Below are 13,167 nucleotides of genomic sequence, written 5' to 3'. Positions count from 1 at the left end.
GGGGATGTCTGCCTCGCTGCCAGGTGGGGCTTTGGGGGCTGTAGAGCACCCATGGGTGGGGGCAGGCTCTGTCACGGGGCGCTTTGGTGCTGGGACCCGGCAGGGAAACAAGCAGATAAAGCAGGAGCTGAGCCAGTGCCAGAAAAACGCCCACCTCGTGGTATAACACCACCAGCCAGCCAATTCTTTCTTTTTAGACAGACACAGAGATTAGGCTGCCTTAACGAGGCAGTAAAACGCTTTAATAACCAGCGAGGAGAGCTGTTAAAAAGTCCCCTGGGCTTTCCCCTCCCTGCGTGCCCCCCAAAAGGGCCTGGCCCCTAAGCGCTGTGGCCATTTAATAACTTATACCAACCCTTGTGAGGAAATCACCTTTTCCCAGGGAGGGAACAGCCTGGTGCCGGGTCCCAGGGTCTGAGGGGTGGCATCCAGCGTTTTCTGGGAGGAAAACGCTGCGATTTGGGGCTGCTGGAAAATGCACCCGAGCCTGCTCCGTGCCGCGTGCGAGCACCGGCTTGTCCTGCACCTCCCCGCCACCGCCCTGCCTCCGGCACCAGCTCAGGGATGGAGAGATAAGAAGGTCTAGGCATAATGGGTCCAAAGGGGCTGGCAGAGCCCTGCTTTCTGCTGCCTTTGTGCTTTGTGGGGTGACCCAGGCACCCCGCTGTGCTCAGTGCAAGCGGGTGCGCCCGCGGTGCCGGCTGCGCTCCCTTATCCCCGTCCCTCCTCCCCGAACCCATCTGCCTCTGCTCGTGAGGCTGCGCTGCAAAACATTCAGCGTGGGACCTCGGCGGAGGCTCCTCGGCATCTCAAAAATCCCTTCTGGCCCCCGCAGCAAATGCTCTGCCCATGCCTCACAGCTCCCGGCCCTCCCTGCTGCTGTAACCCTTGGTGGGGAGCTGCGGCTGTGTTTCAGCAGCAGGGAAGGTCTCCTGGGGAGGCTGAAATGTTGGCGCTGCTCTGAGCACAGCGGTGAACCCCTGGGGACACCAGTCCCATATCCAAACTCCCCAGTCCTGCCTCTCTCCATGCTCAGGACCCCTTTGCATTCCTGGGTTTGGCAGCATCCTGGGGCAGCGACCCCTTCCCAGCCTGTCCCCAGCATGTGGATGTTCCCATCTCCGGTCTGGATTTGGCCCTGGTACCCAAATTTCCCATGGGCTCAGCTCTGCAGGGATGAAGGGACGAGGACGGGCTGTGGGTTTGGGCTCCCGGCTCAGTTCCCTGCCTTGTGCCCCCTGGGGAGGATGCTCCAGATGTGCCACCTTCTCCTCCCCTGTGACCTGTCACTTAGGAAATGTTCCCCCCGTTCCCTTATGGGGCTGGGGACACCCTGCTCAATGCCACCCCAAGGGTGACACCAAAGGCTGGGTGACCACGGGCACCCCCTGGCCTTTTGGGGTCACCTCGTCACCACCTCCTGCCCACCAACCCCGCTCAGGTCCCCGGTGGGAGGGGAGAGGAAGAAAAATCTGCGTTGCTCCTCTGAGAAATTAATCTGCTTTTATCGTCTTAGCCCAGCCTGACCTAAAAGCACGCCTCTGTTGTTTTTTCCACGGGGCGTTTAAAGGGAAAATTACAGTAAACACGCTGCAAAGAGGCCGTGGGAGATAAGGACTGGGGGAAAATCAGCACGAGCAAGGGCTGCACGGCCTCTGGCAGGATTTCCCGTGCTGCCCCGCTCCTGGGGGCTGGATAGAAGGACATCTGCTGGATAGAAGGACACCCTCTGCGAGCACCAAAAGCAGGAACAGCAGCGGGTTAAAACATGCTGGGTGCGGGCTGGGGACCTCTGGAGATGTCCCCGTGCTGCACGGCCACCCCTCGTGGTGACAGCTGGCTGTGTCCCTAGGGTGGGGACATGGGTACCCCCCTCCCGAGCACCCTCTTCTGCCCCATTTCATGTTTTTTGTCCCCAGGGGCACAGCACATGAGGCCCAGGTGCCAGCCCTGCCCTTGCAGCTCTGGTGTGGGGCATGCAGTGGGGACCCCGGGGGCGCAGCACAGTTTCTGCTGCGTGCTTCGCAGGACAGCCTTGTCCTTTTTCCTTCTCTGCCACATTTTTGGGGTCCTGAGCCCCGTCCTGCTGCTCCGCCAGGCTCGCATGGAGGGGTCCGGGCTTCCGGAGGCCTGGAAGGAGCTGGCGGCCACAGGAGGGAGCTTGGCTCCTTCCTTCACATCCCGCTCCGAGGACAGCGGGTGACAGAGGGACCTGGCCACAAGTGACCTGGGGGACCCCAATACCCAGCCCCATGATGCTGAACAGGCAGAGGAAGGAGGAAACCAGCCAGCCCAAACTAGACCCTGTCCCTCTGGGACCCTCCCGTGTTCCCCAGCCCACTTGCTGCCACCCCATTTCTGGGGCCCAATAGGGCCGGCACCTCCCCAGGACCCCAGATCCTTCCTGAGGGTCGGTGGATGCGTGGTGGGCCCGGCAGGGATATCCCCACCTCACAGGGAAGGGACACACACACACACACAGAATTAGGGGAGCAGTGACACCCCCAGCCCACACAGAACAGCCCCCGTCTCCCCCCAGCACCCCCAGTAGTGGCACCACAGCCCCATCACTGCTTTTGTGGGGCCGGTGAGGTCCTGGACGAGGCCCTGGCCCTGCTATGGGGTGCCCCGGCTGCCTCAGGCCGGAACGTTTGCCTTTGACCAGGATCAGGCCCCCAGGCGTATTTATTCATTTATTTTGGCCTCCCCCCACCCCCCGCACCCCAAAGAGCTGGGTTGGCTGCAGGTGGGGCCCTGTCCATCCGTCCGTCCACCTCGGGGGACAGACGGCATGGCAAGGGGGGACAAGGAGGCCGTGGGGGGCTGCGAGCGGGGATTTGGGTGGACACCCCCATTTCTCCTTGTCTGCTGCCTGTTCCTTTGCCCTTTTCACCACCCCGTCCCCATAACACGGGACAAGGGCGTGCCAAAGCGCCACCCGTCCCCTCCCTGCCGTGTCCCTCTTCCAGCTCCGTCCCCTCGGTGCATTTCTCCAGCTGCCTTTTCGCAACTCACAGGGAAGAAAAGGAGGGCACGGACCCACAGACAGCCACCGGGGTGGGACCACCGAGCCCTCCTGCCCCCCCCCAGCAATGTCCTTAGGGCTTGGCACAGCGGGGACGAGGAGCGCTTCGCCCCCACGGCACGGTGACAGCCGCCACCTCTGCTTGTCCCCCTGCCACCCATCCCTGCGAGGGGTTCTGCGGGACAGCAGCACCCTTCTGTCCACCCTGATGGTCCTGCCGGTGGCGAGAGGGGACCACGGAGACGTTTCCCTTGGTCCTTCCCCATCCGTGCCACGCGTCCCGTGCCGCCGGTCACGTCTGCTGTGGCAGCTGGCAGGTCTCGCAGATGGTGATGGCCACGTCGTGGGGCTGGCGGTCCCGGCGCCGCGGCGCCTCGGGCCCCTCGCCCATCTCGTGGAGGCTGCTGCTGATGCAGTTGACGTCACTTTTGTTGCTGTTGTCGTCCGGGCTGGGGCCGAAGATCCAGTCTGGGGACGGAGGAGGGAAAAGCAGAAAAGGAGAGCCTGGTTATTTCGGGGTGTTCCCAGAGTCGAAACCCAGCGTGCCCATTAGGAAATCCTCCATCCCCAACCTCCATCACATCTCCACCTCCAGGTGCTAACACCCAGGAGGGTCCCTCACCCTCCCACCACCCCAAAACCATGGAATTGGCTTTTCGCCACTATTTTTTATTTTTATTTTTTTATTTTATTGCTTTTCTCCGCACTGTGCCATTTCTCAAGCTGCCGCTTTCTGGAAGCCCTCCTGGCCCAGGCAAATGAAATCACGCTGCTAATCCTGAAAATTAAAACTAAGCATCTCCGAAGCAGGGTGTGCATCTGGGCTCCCTGCACAGGAAGGCGAGGTGCTTTGTGCCGTGCCTTCTGGCTGTCACAAATGGAGGGGATGGTAAAGTAACTGTGTGACATTCGGATGTGGCTGCAGCTGGAATTAAGTAAGGCAAGAAGGCCTGAGCCAGTGGCTGGGAGCTGTGTCCGGGGACACAAGCACCATGAGATTCACACCAGGGCTTGGGACCCCCGTCAGGTGCTGTGGGGCTGCCCTGGGGATGTGGCTCGCACATGGGGTTACTGATTCCCCCAAAGCCCAGGGGTTGCTGCTGGATGGCGGTGTGACCAGGATGTCCCCTGCAGTGGTTTGGTGCAGGCAGATGCTGCTGCTTCCCAAATACCTGTTATTTCTGGGGTGGTGAGAGCCCCAGAAATGGGATAAGCAAAGGTGGGGAAACCCAGGTGAGGGGAGAGGTGTCCTTGGGGCTGGGGAGGGCACAGTGGCAGTAGAAACATCTCCAAGGGGGACCAGGATTCTCTCTGGGATGGATATTTGGTCCCCAATTCCTGGTCTGACCAAACAGGGGTGGAAAGGGTGAGGGATCAACACAATCACAGCCATGTAGGGAGGAGCTGGGCAGTGTCCCAGGTGCGATGGGGGCTGAAGACACAGCTGGGTCAAAGCCCACCACGGGGGAGCAGAGGGATGGGTGTCCCCTGCCCCTGTGAGCACCTGGGACAGCCGCAGCCCTCGCCTGGTGTGACGAGGAGCCGGCAGGCAGTAACGAGCTTGCCTCCCACAAATACTATTAAAGCCCTCGGCACGCTTTCCTTGACGTCAGCGCTAAAACTCCGGTGGGAGCCGGCCCGGCCAGGAAGAGCTGGGGATGAGGAATCAGCCCAGGGTTCAGAGAGTTAGGTGAGGGGTCCCAAAGCATCCCGGGGGCTGTAGGATGCAGAGGGTGTGAAGGCAGTGGGAGGAGAAGAAAATATTACTGAGCACCTGTGGGCAAGGGGAGGTGGCACCTGGTGGCCGGGTGGCGAGCCCCCAGGGATGCGTGTGGGCAGCACGAGACACAAGAGCAGGACACGGCGGTGGTAAAGGGAGAAATGCAGGGGATTTTTGGGGAGAGCACCGGGAGGGCTCGGCAAAAGGCTCTCAGCACATCCTCTCCCGAGAGGACATCGCTGGCTGGCGCTCGGTCTGCTCCCCGGGTGCGTGCGGGCAGGATTGTGCGCGCTAATCCGAACCGCCGCTTCCCTGGGAATTATTTCTGGAGCCTGCTGGATCTAATTACCCGGTAATCTGCAGGAAGATGTAATTAGGCTGTCATTAGAGGGTATTTACTGCGATGCCTTTATGATTTGACTGTGTAAGTAAGGAGTGAAGTAATTACACAATTACACGTTATTTGTGGCCATTTGCGGCCTGTAGCTGCGGCGTCCTGCCGTGTGTGGAGGGGGGGAGCCGGGGAGGGCAGCAAGGCCCCACGTGGAGCTGGCAGGGGATTTTTGGGTTGGGGATGGGGTTGGGATGGGGATGGAGTTGGGATGGAGTTGGGATGGGGATAGAGTTGGGATGGGGATGGGATTGGGTTAGGATGGGATTGGGATGGGGATAGGGATGGGGATGGTGTAGGGATGGGGATGGGGATGGAGATGGGGATGGGGATGGGGATGGGGTGCTGAACCTCACATCATATGTAGGTACGAGTTAGAAATCTATGATAAATGCTGCAGTAGGGTCTGTAGCCAGCTCATGAAGGGTGCTGAGCAGCCGGCAGCTGAGGGTATGGTGCTTACAGGCTGAAGGTAGGTGGTAAAGCCCTTAGCATCATGATGGGTATTTCTCTCTCCATCACATAAATTTTTAGCACATGAGCAACGTAAAATGAACACAATTGCCACCAAGAGGAAAACGAAATCCTGTTTTGGAGCAAAGTCAACCTTCACGTTTACACGTGGGCCAGCTAGGAAGCGAGGAAACCGGGCTGCAGCACTTGCATACACACACAGGAGCCCCCCTAACAGGGGCCAGGCTGCAAATTCAGGGCACACAGGCATGCACCAACACCCCCATGAACACCCCAGATCAAAGAGAAAGGGACAAAGCGACCTTCCAGCCAGGCTGGGGGAGCAGCACCTGGCTCTCAGCCCCCTTCCCGCTCTCCCACCGGCGCCTGCTGGAGCCTGGCAGGGTGGAAACGCGGTGCTGGGGGGGGATCGATGCGGAGCCATTGATCCAGAGCAGCTGGGGAGCGGAGATAGGGCAGCCCTGCTACATTGGGAGCTGCGGGATGGCATTGCTCCCTAAATAGCTGAGCGACGTGGCACAAAGTGCCCTGTGCTCCCTGGCTTGGTGCGAGGCAGCATCCCAGCGGTGGACCCTGGGGATGCTGCAGGGAGCCCGCACAGCCACTCGGGCTGGTTTCAGAGGGCTAAAGCCCTTGTTCTCTCTATGTAATTAGTTTGAATCTGACCCTATTACAGGCACTTTCGCTCTGATGTTAGAGCTGTGACATCTGTGCTGTGCTCTGTGATAGATGCCATGAAAATGGGTCTGGCTGCAACCTCGATAGAGCAGGGGTTTCTCACCAGGGTGAGAATTGGGGTCGGGAAAGGAGCAGAAGGAGCAGGGAAAGGGCTGAAATTGAAATGCAACTCAGCGGGTGAGATGTTCACGCTCCCCGCAGAGATGGAAACCAGCAGCGGAAGGGGAAATGTGTTAGATGAACAATCAACCTCGTGCTCGGGTTGTATTTGCTTTAAATGGAGCTGGGTGTGAAAACAGCTGCTAAAAAAGCCCTGGTTCCAGCGCCGGGAGCAGAAGTGTCTCCTTTTTGGCAGCAGGTCCTGACCCATGGGTCTGCAGTGGGGCAGGAGCTGGCCACAGCCGGACAGACGGACGTCAGGTCATGGGTATCCATCTCTGCAGCAGGACAGACACCCCAAAGGGGAAACTGAGGCAGGGGGGAGTGCGAGGGGTGGGTTAGCAGCGATATAGGGGCACGGAGGGGAACCTGACCCTGTCTCCTGACCCGAGGGGCCCTGCGGATCTGCGGGGGAGCGATGAAAGGCAGAGCCCAGCTCCCTGCAGGGTCACCAGCAGCTATTTGCAGCCACGCGACGTTCATGCAAGATTTCTTTTGTTCGAGGAGACGGCTTCCTAAAGAAGCCCAAAAAACGTGGTGGATTGAGATAAGGCTGGAAAATGAAAATCCAGCTACTGGGCAAGAGGGTAAAGGAAGGAGGGACCCCGCTGCAAGGACAGCTTGGGGTTTTGAGCAGTCCCAAAGCCACCAACAGCTCTGTCCCCCCAGAGCCTGCCCTGCCTCTGCCTTGGGACCATTCCCAAAGGAATTTGGGCAAGGTGTCCCGTAGGGATCAGCAAGACAGAGGAGACCTCAGTTTACCCGGGGGACACGGCGGAGCACGGGCTCCCACGCACAGCCGCGGCTCCTTCCCTTGCAGACAGCGCCGTGCCTTCCTCGGGCATCACCCGCGCCGCAGTCCCCATGGCAACTGCTTTGTTTCGAGTCAAACTTTTTAAAAATTTATTTTTTTTCCCTTTTCTTTATTTTGCGTTTCAATAAGGGCGATTTGCAGTGAACCGCTGGGGCTGGAGGAGGGAGGGCGGGCTGATTCCCGAGGATTGCAGTAATTAGGTGCTCCCTACATTGGCGACAGCCTTGTAATTTGCCAAGCCGGCACTTGCTGTCTCCAGCAGCTCCGAGTTAAGCTGCTTTCCGAAGGCTTCAGCCCGATTTGTCTTAGCCGGGGCTGATCTGCACTCAGCAGCCTTCCTCCTGCCACGGGGGCTCGCCTCCATCCCTGCACGGAGGCACCCGATGAATTTGGGGAATCCAGAGCTGGGGTCGGCCACTTTACTCCATCACAGCCTCTTCCCCGAAGCCTTGCTGCTGGAGCTCTCCCAGGGATTTTGCCCAGTGCTTTTTCTCTCCGGACAAATCCTCGGCCAGGTCTCTCCGGGAAGAGCTCCAGCTCCTCTCCAGCTCACTGAGCATCACAGCACCACTTGTCCCCCAGGGCTGCGGGGCCACCAAGCTCTCAATGAATTTTTTAAAGAAATGCCTACTTAGATTTCACAGGGGAAAGGCACCAAGGAACCTCTTTGCCATCCCAAACCGAGCACTTTTTGGGGTCCCCAGGAGCCGGGCAGTGCTCCGACTGCCAGCCGTGCCCTGCGAGCTGCTGCTGAGGAGTCAAAACCATCCCTGACATTGCTGAGGGGATGCTTAAAGCAGTGATTAACTATTCACACTTTAATCTCCCCGAAACAGGCTCCAGCCCTTTGGCATCTTATTTCCATCTGTCTCTGCATCCCTCTCAATATGATTAGCACAGAAACGCTGAGAGCAGAGGGCTGAGCTGCTGCCGAGGGTATAAATCTGGGCAGTGTGTTAGAGCAGCTAATAGGCCGCCTTCTGATTTACTGTCCCCCCGTCCCTCTGTCCTGCCCCAAAAGTCATTTTAAGCAAACTTATTCAAAAGCAACCCTCTCCTCAAAGGCTGCGGCTCGGCGGTGGGAACAAACACGGCCTTGCCTGCTCCCCTCCGAGGGCTGGCTCGTTGTAAATGGGCACAGAGAGCTAAATGGGACAGCCCCAACACCGAGTCTGGGACAGGCACTCAGCTGGGTTTCTGACCCCAATTTGGGGAGATGTCACCTCTGCAGGAGCAGGGATGGAGCTTGGCATGGGAAGCAGAGGCATCCCACCTGGGACAGGCTGCTTCCGACCAGACACAACGTGGGCAGCCCCCAGCTCTGTCCCTGCATCCCCTTGGCTCTGGAGCTGCCAAAGGCTTTGGGAATCCCTCTGCGAAGGCAGCCAAGGGCTTTGCAAGGGGCAGGACACCCCTCTCACCCCGTCCCATGCAGGGGAAGAAGCCAGAGGTGCCCAGCGTGCTCTGCCCAAGGTCACCGGGGCTGCAGATAGCAGCGTGGGGGCACCTGCTCTGACCCGAGCGCCTCAGGGCAGGAGCGTGTATTTTTAGGTGTTGTCACTGCTGCTTACCTTCGTCGGAGAGGCAACGTTAAGTCATCTGAGCGGCAGATCTGGGAGATGTTACAGCCCCAGAAAGCTGCTGATTAAGTGTTAAATATAACACCTGAAGACTGTTTTTGTTCCCTCCAGCTGGGGTGGGGGGAGAACGCTCTCCAGAGCAGCTCCCTGCCCTTTCCAGAGCTGAGCCTCACGCGAGACCCTGAAGCCCTGCCAGGAGGTTTGTCCCCCTCCTGTCCCAAATACCTGTCCCCACACTGGGACCCCCTGCCTGAGGGGCTTCACCAGCAAGGAGCAGAAGCTGCTCACCGTGCGGGCTCGGTGTTCTGGGGGGTGCAGCCCCTGCGCCCCAGGAGCAGGGAAATAAAGGGGAACCATGAGTGACCATAGGGACTTTGCTCCAGATGAGTGTGATCTCCCTCCCACCACACAGAAGGAGCCAGGGGGTTTGTCCCTGGCGGGGGGCAAGGGGTGAGCAAAGGGATTTCAGCCCATATGCCCTGCAGGGGGACATCCTTCCCCAGGGATTTTAGGGCTCGGTGCCACCAGCCGTGCGAGCTATGGGGCAAACAGCGAGAGCATCACTGGGGGCTTGCACTGCTGCCTTCCCACGTCCAGCCCGGGTCTCCGATGATGAGGGACCTCGTCTGTCAGCACCAGGAGGAACCGAAAGAGCCAGGAGGCCAATTCTCAAAAAAAACCCAAACGCACTCTTCTCACGATCATTTTACAGAGCTGTCACAGCAGCCCCAGAGGCTGTGATTGCTGTGCTAGGCGCTGTGTAGGGGAGCAAGCCTACCGAGCTGTGTTTCCTAGGAGTTTGTGGCTGCGCTGTGCCTACCACGGCGTTGAGCTCACATTGCAGTTTCCTTGCACAGCACACCGGCGGGCTGTGATCCCGTACCCAGCTATCTGTTGCCATGAAACTTCTCATCATAGGGACCTCTAATCCAAGCTCAGTCAAAGCTGGCCAAGGGGCTGGAAAGCATTCGCAGCACAGACACGCTCAGGTACACCTTTATACACATGCACACGCATGCATAAGCCTATTTTTTTTTAGGAAGGGGGTCCAAGGGTTTCCTTGGGAAAGCTGGTCAACATGCAGCTCAGCTGGGAGAGCCCAGCACATGGGATTAAGTCACACTCTCATAAATGTGCAAGGGCCAGGGCTCGGTCTAAAACTCATCCACATCCAAGGAAAAGATCTGGCAGGCATCTGCACCGGGCTCTTTTCGCCCCAAAGGCGTGATGATGCCCACACTCACCTATAAAGTCGTGAACGAGGTCCTTGATGAGGTGCCCGACGATGGCGTACGCCACGGCCACCACCACCAGGGCTGCCATGAGAAGGTAGAGGACAGCCTTGGGCAGGGGGATGGCGTCACGAGGAGGGGGTTTGTACTCCTTGTAAAGCTGGTCATTGTCCGAGTACGAGTACTGGAACAAGTGGTCCAGGCCGGCGGTGAAATTGCTGGAGTTCATGGACTGGCTGTTGGACAGGTAGTTGTCCTGCTCGGGGTCCTGGAGGACACTTACCACCGAGCTGGTGGTGGCTTCCACTTGCTGTACCAAATTCAGAGTCTTGTTCACGCTGGGGAGGATCTGGGAGAGGAAAGCGCTCCAATCTTTGATGGCACTGATGTTGCAAATGATCATAATTGCAGCGAGGAAAGAGATCTCCAAGCCCGAGAGATTTAAAAGGGAAAGAAACAGGCAAAAACTGCCGTGCTTACCCGGAACCATACACTGCAAACCAGGCAGAGGAAGCCTTGCTGGGGAAGGTTACTCAACAGCAAATTCTTACACGACCCGGTCGGGATGCATCCGTGGTCCATCGGTCCTCACTTCGGGACAGGCGCACGGCGAGCCCCTAGGGGCACGGAGTTCCTTGGGAAACAGCAGGTGCTGGAAGCAATTTGAGCAGCATCATTTTTGTTCCTCGGCTCCCTCTCCCCGACGCCGTTTGCTGATGAAAGCCGGGGAGACGGGCTCCGGGAGGTTTTTTCGGTCATCCGGCAAAGAGACGCCAAGCTGCCCTCCTCCAGCTTCTCCTCGCGGGTGCCTGTCCTTGCGGGGAGAGGAGCAGCGGGCCGGGGTGCTGCGATGTGCCGTGAGCACCCGTGGAGAGACCCCCGGGGGGACAGGGTGGCTCTAAAACCCCAAAGTTCAGCTGCTCCCGCTGCGCTCCGGAGCCGCTCAGCCCCCGTCCTCTCCAGCCGGGCTCGCCGCAACTTCTGCCAGCATCTCCCGCTCCCAGCCCTTCGGAGCCCAAATCCCGGGCAGGTAATGAATAAAGGGAGCCCGGCGCCGTCCGGAGGGCAGCCGAGCCTCGGCTTTTCCCTCGGGGACTTGTGCGAGGGAGCGGCTCCCGGATGCTCCGCCTGGCTTTCCTCCGCGCCCGGCTCCCCGCGCCCCCCCCCCTTGCTTCCCGCAGCCGAGCCGCCTCCACCGGGGGGCTCCTCCTGGGGTCGTGCCACCCCCCGACCCCTCTGTCCGAGCCGAGACAAAACCCCCCGGGGCTTGCAAAGCGGCTCCGGAGCCAGCGCGGAGCGCGGCCGGGGTGCGGGAGCTGCGGTGCCGGCAGGCGGGGCGCTGCCGGGAGGAGGGCAGGGGGGTGCTGGGGGCAGGAGGGGTGCTGGGGGCACGATGGGTGCTGAAGGCAGGACGGATGCTGAAGGCAGGGTGGGTGCTGAGCCCTTGCACCAGCCCCCGTGCTCTCCCCCGAGCTATTGCGCCAGCCTCGGTGCTCTCCCCCGAGCCCCTGCCCCACTAAGTTTTGGGGTCAGGGGGATGCTGGCTCGCAGGGAGCTGAGCCCCCGGGTGTCCCGCTGCCTGGTGAGCTCAATAAGAGCTGGGCTGGTTGCTTCGGTGCTGGTTTTAAACCTCTCTGGATCGTCTATGAATACGGATCTCCTTTATCCACCTCGGCAATGGGATTTCACCGGGGTGCTGGCTCCATTGGAAGGCACCGGGGGTTATTCAAACAGAGGGAATCTTAGAGAGGGCACGTTGTCCGTCTGTATTTGGAGGTGAAAATAAATCACAGCCCCATTTTTCACATCTACTTGTGTGTGTGTGTGTGTGTGTGTGCAGCTTCACCGTGTAAGGAATAGCTGCTGTGAGGGCAAGGAAATCACAACATTAGGCCTGAATGCAGCCAAATGGGGCTTCTGAGGAGGAATAGCAAAAGGTTCACATAGTGTCTTGTGCTACCAACCAGCTGCGGTCCCACCAGATGCATTTAGGTTGGGAGGGCAGAGAATGAAATGAAACATCCCACCCTCACAATGAGATCACAAGGGCTCAGGTAGGTGATGGATGGATTGTCCAGCCCAGGAGCAAAGGAAATGTGGAGGAAAAGGCTTTTCTGCCCCACCCTCGTACATAAGCTAGGTCCCAGTGACCTGCCAGGCCAGATTTTATCTGTCCAAGAGGGAAAACGTGGCAAGATTTATTTCTTTACAGAAGCTCCTCAGTGCAAGGCAAGTTTTGAGCTCCACACCGTGGTGCCGTGGTGCAGCCTGGCATTTCCCCGCTCTGGAGACGCATCTTTTGGCTGGGGTCCCCAGGAGGAGAGGGCAACCCATGGTGCTTGCCCGTTGTCCTTGGGGCCTGACGCTGCTCTGAAGCTGTATTTCACCAGTTGCCATGGCACCACCAGCACATCAGCCCGAGGAAGAGGGAGAGCATCCAGAGGGGCTGAGCCATTCCCGTGGCTCGCTGCTACCCAGGGCTTGGGATGCCACTATCCTGGGTGGGTTCCCACCACCCTTTTATTCACAAGTTGGGTTGAAGCCGGGTAATTTGGGGTTAGAGCCCTCGGGGCTGTGCTCAGAAGGAGCTGGAGAAGCACTTGGGGGACCCCCAAGGTCTGCTGCAGGCGTTGTGTTCATTAAAGGGCTTAGGATAATACCAAAACCCCTCCACCTCTTGCATTTCCCTGCAGTGAAAGTAAAGTTGGCCTCTTTCATTGCCATTAATGCCCACACCGGTTCAAAACGACTAAATAGATGCTTAATTGTTCATTACACACCCTCTGCATCTCCTGTCTGAAGGGGAGGCTTTATTTCCGTGATTACGATTTCCATCCCATTACAGAGGGAGAGAGCGGGGAGAAATATAAAAGAGCAGGTTTTAATAGCCTTATATTTCAAACCCTCTGTTATTAAAAAAAATGTTTGCATTTCCCGTGATGGCGGGAAGATTAAAAGGATTGCCATGGATTCCACTTAGGGAACATTACTAATGATTTCGATCAATCACTTTAAATAAAAATCACAATCTCCACAATTCCACCCAAATGCCGTTTGGCAGAGGGGTTGATTATGGGAGCAAAATGAATTTCAG

At 58.5% G+C, this 13,167-nt stretch overlaps 1 protein-coding gene across 1 annotated transcript; it reads right to left on the bottom strand.

Moving 5' to 3' along the window:
• Positions 1 to 104: 104 nt before the first annotated feature.
• LOC116491730 lies at positions 105 to 11,306 on the bottom strand. Its single transcript, XM_032191935.1, has 2 exons — positions 10,086 to 11,306; positions 105 to 3,493 (listed from the first exon to the last, which is right to left on the bottom strand). The coding sequence occupies exons 1-2, from the start codon at positions 10,561 to 10,563 to the stop codon at positions 3,318 to 3,320; spliced, it is 654 nt and encodes a 217-aa protein (XP_032047826.1). The 5' UTR covers positions 10,564 to 11,306; the 3' UTR covers positions 105 to 3,317.
• Between the last annotated feature and the right edge of the window lie 1,861 nt (positions 11,307 to 13,167).

The sequence above is a fragment of the Aythya fuligula genome, chromosome 8, assembly GCF_009819795.1.
Source record: "Aythya fuligula isolate bAytFul2 chromosome 8, bAytFul2.pri, whole genome shotgun sequence".
Taxonomy (NCBI): Eukaryota; Metazoa; Chordata; class Aves; order Anseriformes; family Anatidae; genus Aythya; species Aythya fuligula.
Note: the sequence above shows the minus strand (reverse complement) of the source record. Positions and strands in the feature narration are given on the sequence as shown.

Coding starts and splice junctions, on each gene's coding strand:
- LOC116491730 (XM_032191935.1), bottom strand. CDS start 10,563: ATGGTTCCGGGTAAGCACGGCAGTTTTTGCCTGTTTCTTTCCCTTTTA. Junction 3,494..10,085: donor CCTCGTTCACGACTTTATAG/GTGAGTGTGGGC, acceptor CTCCGTCCCCAG/ACTGGATCTTCGGCCCCAGC.